This window comes from Bombus affinis, chromosome 5 (assembly GCF_024516045.1).
Source record: "Bombus affinis isolate iyBomAffi1 chromosome 5, iyBomAffi1.2, whole genome shotgun sequence".
Lineage (NCBI taxonomy): Eukaryota > Metazoa > Arthropoda > Insecta > Hymenoptera > Apidae > Bombus > Bombus affinis.
In genome coordinates, this window is record NC_066348.1 from 8,906,689 (window position 1) to 8,913,873 (window position 7,185).

General features: G+C 30.2%; 2 protein-coding genes across 2 annotated transcripts; one reads left to right on the forward strand and one right to left on the reverse strand.

Annotated features, from left to right (window-relative positions):
• Positions 1-1,150: 1,150 nt before the first annotated feature.
• LOC126916080 (ribosomal protein S6 kinase beta-1-like) lies at positions 1,151-5,053 on the reverse strand. The gene is made up of 12 exons (XM_050721460.1): positions 4,778-5,053; positions 4,639-4,679; positions 4,353-4,527; positions 3,757-3,840; positions 3,423-3,556; positions 3,275-3,337; positions 3,041-3,169; positions 2,866-2,956; positions 2,682-2,798; positions 2,328-2,567; positions 2,093-2,244; positions 1,151-1,989 (listed from the first exon to the last, which is right to left on the reverse strand). Exons 1-12 carry the CDS (start codon positions 4,862-4,864, stop codon positions 1,932-1,934), a joined length of 1,371 nt encoding a protein of 456 aa, XP_050577417.1. The 5' UTR covers positions 4,865-5,053; the 3' UTR covers positions 1,151-1,931.
• Positions 5,054-5,713: 660 nt separating this feature from the next.
• LOC126916099 (thioredoxin domain-containing protein 17-like) lies at positions 5,714-6,870 on the forward strand. The gene is made up of 3 exons (XM_050721509.1): positions 5,714-6,176; positions 6,418-6,499; positions 6,583-6,870. Exons 1-3 carry the CDS (start codon positions 6,035-6,037, stop codon positions 6,737-6,739), a joined length of 381 nt encoding a protein of 126 aa, XP_050577466.1. The 5' UTR covers positions 5,714-6,034; the 3' UTR covers positions 6,740-6,870.
• Positions 6,871-7,185: the final 315 nt, after the last annotated feature.

The window sequence follows — 7,185 nt, forward strand, 5'->3', positions numbered from 1 at the left end:
CAATTAAATGCTAATCCCTCACTTTATAAATCCGACAGAACGATGTAACGAAACATCAACATCGTTTACACATTTTGTTCTGGTATTTTCTACTACAGAAAAATCCGTAAACATTAAATACGATGATCAGCTTATTCGAGCAACTCTGTAGACAGATTCTCGCTTCAACATCGAAAATACATCATTCGATACGTACAGAAAAAGTAGCTTATAAATTATTCTTCGAATACACGCTTTTCTTGTAATACAATACAATTGCGAATAGTATAATCATATATATACGGTATATATACATTGAATATATATATATATATATACACAATATATATATGCGTTTGTTGTGTGTATGCATAGTCGAAATGTAATATTCACAGTGGGAATTTTCTAACATTTCGACCATGTGTGTATATTCGCTATAGTAAATATAGATAAAATTGTAATGCCAAATAGTATGGCCTGTGAACACTTGGGTAGTTTGAAGTTTCTCGGTGAGCGGCCAACAAGTCACTCTAAACACTTATTCTTTACACTATCTCTTTCAAATCTTTACTATTGTGTATCGTGTGTACGTCAAAACCAATATATTAGCTTTCGATAATATATAAATATTTCCGTAACAAATAGATATTTAAATAAATTGCAGTACAATGTCACACTGAACAGCATATAAACACGAGCATCAAATACGAAATATGTTTTGGTGGCGGAAAATCAACATTTCGCAGTAACATTGTTACCATGGTAACTTGCTTTTGTGTTACATTTTTTCGTTAATTACACAAAACTATACAGGAGTTCACTTCCTCCCTTTTTTCTCTAAGGCATTCAAGTGTTTAAATTAATTTTCGTAGAATGAAGAAACAAGGGCTTCTACAAATGGTATTTGTATGTTCAAAGTCTGGAATATAAGTTGCAGAGTTTCAAACTCACACTTTAGGAACTTTCAATTGTACAAATACAATTCCGTTGCAGTATTACGTAAACTTTTTTGTTCTATGACTATCGTACAGATGCGTTATTGTTTACATTATTGCCATGGAAACGTTATTACTGCTGAAAATATTTTTGTAAATGAACAATCGGATATAGAATTTTGAGCGGCGGAGCGGTTGTGGCAGCTGTGAATCTTCGTTATTTAAATCTATCTGTCTTTTATATGTTCTTTCTTTCTTTCTTTCCTTTTTTTTTTTTTTCTTGAATTAATTACACTTAAGCATGCGTACACCGCAATATTATTACACGCGCCATGTACGAACTTTTAAATATACAAGTATTACAGGATGGTTGAACGTCAAACTTTTGTATTAACAGTATAATTTATGAATCTCTAAAAGTGCTGGAATTTTTCAGTCTGTCGCACTTTGCATAAATGACATTTGTATGTGCATCTTTTTTTCTTTCTTTCTATACATATATATATATCTGTATATGAATATCCAACCAACCTGCTAATCATATGTACAAAAAACACAATAAAGTGATTACGTATTAACGGATTAATGAAAAGTATGCAGTACTTTGCCTATAATGTATGCGAATAATGCATCTTGTTATAACGTTCAGTACATAGCTAGTAACGACAAAATAAGTAAATAAAATTCTTTCTCTCTTGATTATTTCGCATTTCAAGAGCTTCTTCACTCATAAATATATATATTTTTTATTACATGCTACCAAATAACTACTCGCTGCGTCGCTGCTCTTAAAGCATAATCTTAATTAGTACCTGTACTATAATTAGATTTGATTAAAAAAAAAAATTAGCTACATTTAACTACTGAACATCCAATGAAGCACTGGATATTGGACCTATCCTTTTGCTACTCCATCTATGTTTTATAAAATCCCTCCCTGAGACACAAGGATTGGTCATGGATATTCAGCAGTTAGGCCGAAATGCTAAGCATTTTTTCACTATAAAAAAGTGGCAGTTAGCCGATTTCGATCATTTCTGTATCTTCTACATTTCCATGTCCAACTCCGTTGTGTCTATAAATTGTCACAATCACGGTTATCGAATTGCAATACATAAAAAATTATTTTTAATGAAGTAGATTGCAATGAACACATAGATAATAATGTATACGCTTACCTATGATTTTGTACATGATTATTATGTAAATGAAAATGCGTGCCTCTAGGAGAAAAACCACGCATATTGCCTCTACGTGGACTTCTAGCATTTATTACCCGTGGCTGTGAATACATATCCTCTAGTATACTAGGTGCCACATAAGTAAATCCCTGAAAAAAATATAAAAAGCTTGTTTAATAATTAAATAAATATCTTTAAAAAGTACTGATATAGAAAATGTCTGAAAACGCACTTGAAATACTCTGTTGGCGGATTCACTTAACGTGTATTCCGCGGGGGAATCAATTGGTGCGGATGTTGTAAATTTTTTATCAAACTGTGACACATCATCCTCACTTGTCAATGTTGGTCGAAAAGGCGGTTCTAATTTTCGAGAAATTACGTCATTCCAGTTGATATGCTTGAAAAATTGATGACTTTTTATTTGTTCCGCATCAGACGGCCCAGATCCTAATCTTTGTGCAACTTGCCTCTATAAATATAAAATAATATTTACTTAAAAATCTTACTAAATAATATTTCTAATATAATTACATGTTACTAAATAATTTAGAATAAAGTAACTTTTGTAATTAAGGAAATTAACCTTCAATAATTTTCGTATGAGATCTCTGGAATCAGGTGTTAGATATTGTGGCAGATTTAGTTTACCACGTAAAATTTTTTCAATGGTCTTCTTCCTATTATCAGATGTGAATGGTGGCTAGACATTGAACATACAAACGTTAGGAAGTTTACTGATTCATTTCAATATCTCTAATAATACTTACTGAACCTGTGAGCATATCATACATCAAAGTTCCAAGACTCCACCAATCTACTGCTTTACCATGTCCACTTCTTGTTAGTATTTCTGGAGCCCTTTTATTAAAGTATATATATCAATATTAGTGTCACCTGATTGCAAAATTCCATTTGTATCAATAGCTACAAAAGTTTTCTTACATATATTCTATAGTACCACAGAATGTGTGTGTGACAGTGCCATCTTGTATATGTTCTTTACATAAACCAAAATCAGTTAATTTTATATGTCCCTCTGCATCTAATAATATATTTTCTGGTTTTAAATCTCTGAAAATTTATTAAAAGCACAATTAAATCATAGAAATAATGATATGTCATAAAATACATTTAACTACTCTATTTAATTTGACATGCTTAGCAACTTTGAAATACCTATAAATAATTCCCTGTAAATGAAGATGTTGCAGGGCCAATATTATTTCAGATAGATAGAAGCTATAAAAATAAGATTTGCTTAGTTTTCCTTTAAAACTAGATCACAATCAAAGTATGATTATTAAAATGTTATTGTTTCACTTACCAAGCAGTTTCTTCAAGAAAAATGCCTTCATCATTTAAGTGTCTAAATAGTTCACCACCACACATATATTCCAGAATCAGATATAATTTGCCACCAGTTTGGAAAGCATACATAAGGTCTACGATGAAAGGATGCTGCCAGATACAAAGCACATACACATTTTAATAAATTTTTCACATTGTGGTTTATTAAAAATATTAACTAGTACTTATGTATTAAAATGATTATAATGTGATGAATGTTGATTAAACATTATTTTTATCTCACAATATTAACAGACAGCAAATATATAAAAACTGTCTGAATTTTTAAAATACATGTAGCTCTGACCTACCTTTACAGCTTCTAAAATATTTCTTTCAGCCTTAGTATGTGCAGTATCTTTTTGATTCCTTATAATTGAAGCTTTACGCAGGACCTATTTTTTAAATAAGTGTGTTTAAAATGAAGTAGAGGTAAAATTAACACTGAGCATATACATAATATTGAATAAAAAATCAATATATATGAACTATAGTTTTTTCTTAACTTTATAAAATAAACAACAATTTACGTATAAGCCATTACTTTATATTTAAACACATAACTATTTCCAGAATAGATATACATTTCCAATAAATAGACATTTTTCTTAATAAAGTTCATAAAAATTTTAAAATACAAATTCAATTATTTATCACAACTCTACTCTTTCAAAGCAATTCATATTTGAAAAAAATACATATATAAAAACAGATCATAATTATGCAAAAATCTCATGGAAAACAGAGGAAGACAAAGAACTTATATAAATAGAAAAAAACAATGAATTAAAATTTTTCGCGAAATAAGATCGATATCTTAATAAAAATATTATTCCATGCGTATCATATGATATCGATAAGATATCCAATACATAAACAAGAAAGGGAGAAACCAAAATTTTCCTACCTTCATCGCGAAAATTGTGCCACTGTCATTACCCGTAATTTTACGCACTTGAAAGACCTTGCCATAACCACCCTTCCCGATAACTTTACAAAGTTCGAAATCCTGCGGTCCAGCTCTTTCCCGTCCACGATTTACATTCTGTTCCGATATAGGTACTGTTTCGACACCTTCCGATCTAGCAGGCAATGCGAAAAAAAAAATTGTCAGCACCATGAGAAAAACTTTCAGGCACGATAGATAGATATATAATGCATATATACGAAGCGTAAAGGACAAGCTTACTTACTCAGTTATCTCATTTACGTTTGGATTCGCATCGTACTCTTCCTACGTGAAAAGAAAAACGTATAGGACAATGTTATGGTACGTGAAAAGAAAATGACGATAAGGAAATCTGGAGTGCTCGTGTGCAGATGGAGAATTACCTCGCCAATCTCGATAACATCATCATCAGACTCGTCCCTATTTACCGTGTCCGCATCGTGCAATTCGATATCAAAAACTGCTGCCATTCTATGCGCGGCTAAATTAAATCCAACAAGATTTCGCGGCCGTCGAAGGCGAATTATTTCTTTTGTAACAGACAACGATAGCACAACAATATTGTTAGACGATCAAAACCTTGAATTACTACGAACAAGCTGCCCTGTCCCGAGAGCATACCAAACACCCTCGGCCTTACGTGCACTCCGATTGGTTGTGGAACCTCGTCATCGGCATGTTATCGAAGTGGGAGTATGTACGGCTCGACCAATCGGGCGATCACGTTCAAAATTTTGCAAGGAATTGACAACTACGGAATTCTACGACGCTATTGCCAAATCTTCGCGGTGGAATCTTCCGCGGTTCATTTAAATATCATTATGTTACTAATTATAAAAGTCGACAATCTACAACAGATTTTTAAAGTTGTACGTTATTCGAATTACAAACACACATAAAACATAGGAAGTGATTGAAACATTCAATGCATGAATATATGAACATATTAGTATACGTATAGAAGATACAGTTGTTTACGAAAGTATTCAAACGCTTATTCAAAACTCTGATAAATATATTGTTTGTTAATTTGTCTATTTTCAAACATTTTAAAATTTCATTACCTTTGTAATGAAGCTTAACTAATATGATTATGAATGAAATTTAAAACAAATTTGAAAATAAAATTATACGGTATTATAAGATTAAATTATATATAGAAATTATATGGTATTTAGTATATATACATTCAGTTTACAAAGATATATCAAGTGTACATATGTAATGTAAAAGTATGTAAAGGTATTTAAACGGTCAATTACGTATATATTATGTATATAATATATATGTACGATAGTATAGGCATAAGGCATAGAATATTGACATTATTACTTATTGGAAAGATACTTGTTGAATTAATACTTATCTTTCAATTACAAAATTTTATTAATCATAATATAACTTGAAAGTAAATGTGTATTAATTGAAATATTAATTACTTTCATTTTTATTAATCGGAACGAATCGTCTCTTATCAATTGGATTAATATCAACTGAAAATATCTCGTGCAAAAGGTGTCACCATTTTACAATTGATAAGAGGCTGTTGCGCAGTAACATATTGCAACACATAGAATAAAAAAATACTCGTTAAGTTTTAATATCATTGCGTTTTGCCATTTAAAAAGAAAAAATAGAAGATGGTTTTACGACACCGCGTAGAGGGATACGAGAATTTTTTCAAATTTATGAAAAATTTCAAATCTAATGAATCAGTATACGTACTTTATAGTGGTAAAAAACTTCCTAATGGCAAAAGTTGGTGCCCAGACTGCGTAGAAGGTATAATTGCTGTACCGTAGTCATTTATTTTATATATAACCTTAATTTTATGACACATTGCTTTCTTTCTATAAAACCACTTAGAATCAGTATCTTTCCATTTTACATGTTTGTTTTAATATAATTACATGATAGATTAAGAAACGCTTTTTTTAAATACTGCAAAATGTATACCTTATAACATACCATATTAATAAGTTAGTAATCTATATAAATATAAAACATTTTATTCTTATTACAGCGGAACCTTTCATAGAAGATGGGTTTAAAACAGCTCCAGAATCAGTACACTTGGTGGAAGTTGAAGTTGGAGATCGGCCATTGTAGGTGGTTTAATAGAATAAAATGTATATATTAGTGTATACTTCTTTTTTTAAATTTAGTCTGAAATATTTCTATCTTTTAGTTGGAAGGATTTGAATTGTCCATTTCGAACAAACTCTGTTACAAAGTTAAGAGTACTGCCAACCTTAGCAAAATGGAATACGCAAAAACGTCTAGAAGGTGATCAATGTCAAAAGATTGACTTGATTGAAATGTTACTTACTGATGAAGATGATTAAATAATTCAATTTCATATGCTACAGCAGTGAAACTTAAGATGAGCAGTTCTGTAAGTCAGTAAACAATGAATTTTTTACTAAATGTTATTTCGTTATAAGTAATATAATAAACAATCAATTTTGTACTCAGAGTAATCTCTTACAAGATTAGGAGATATAGAACTATCTTATAATTGTATTGTAATAGTATCTTACTTTAGTCGAATTGCTTACATATGTCTTGTTGTAAGAATTCCTTTTTTTTTTTACAAATCATTTCAACATATACAATTATCACACATATATATACCATAAATATATATAATATCATTATAATTATCACAAATAAAACAAGAACTACATTTTGTAATGTCCAACTAAGCATGTGGATAAATCTTTAAATGTAAAAGTAAATTTTTATAAAATCTGTAAAAATTGTATAAAGTAACTTTCGTTTCTTACATATA

Bases quoted from the DNA above. Each gene is read 5' to 3' on its own strand.
- LOC126916080 (XM_050721460.1), bottom strand. From the start codon at position 4,864: ATGGCAGCAGTTTTTGATATCGAATTGCACGATGCGGACACGGTAAAT. The intron at 3,338-3,422 runs GTAAGTGAAACA...TTATTTTTATAG, and splicing joins TTTCTTGAAGAAACTGCTTG to CTTCTATCTATCTGAAATAA. The intron at 2,568-2,681 runs GTTAATTTCCTT...TTATATTTATAG, and splicing joins TCATACGAAAATTATTGAAG to AGGCAAGTTGCACAAAGATT.
- LOC126916099 (XM_050721509.1), top strand. From the start codon at position 6,035: ATGGTTTTACGACACCGCGTAGAGGGATACGAGAATTTTTTCAAATTT. The intron at 6,177-6,417 runs GTATAATTGCTG...TTCTTATTACAG, and splicing joins GTGCCCAGACTGCGTAGAAG to CGGAACCTTTCATAGAAGAT. The intron at 6,500-6,582 runs GTAGGTGGTTTA...TCTATCTTTTAG, and splicing joins GAAGTTGGAGATCGGCCATT to TTGGAAGGATTTGAATTGTC.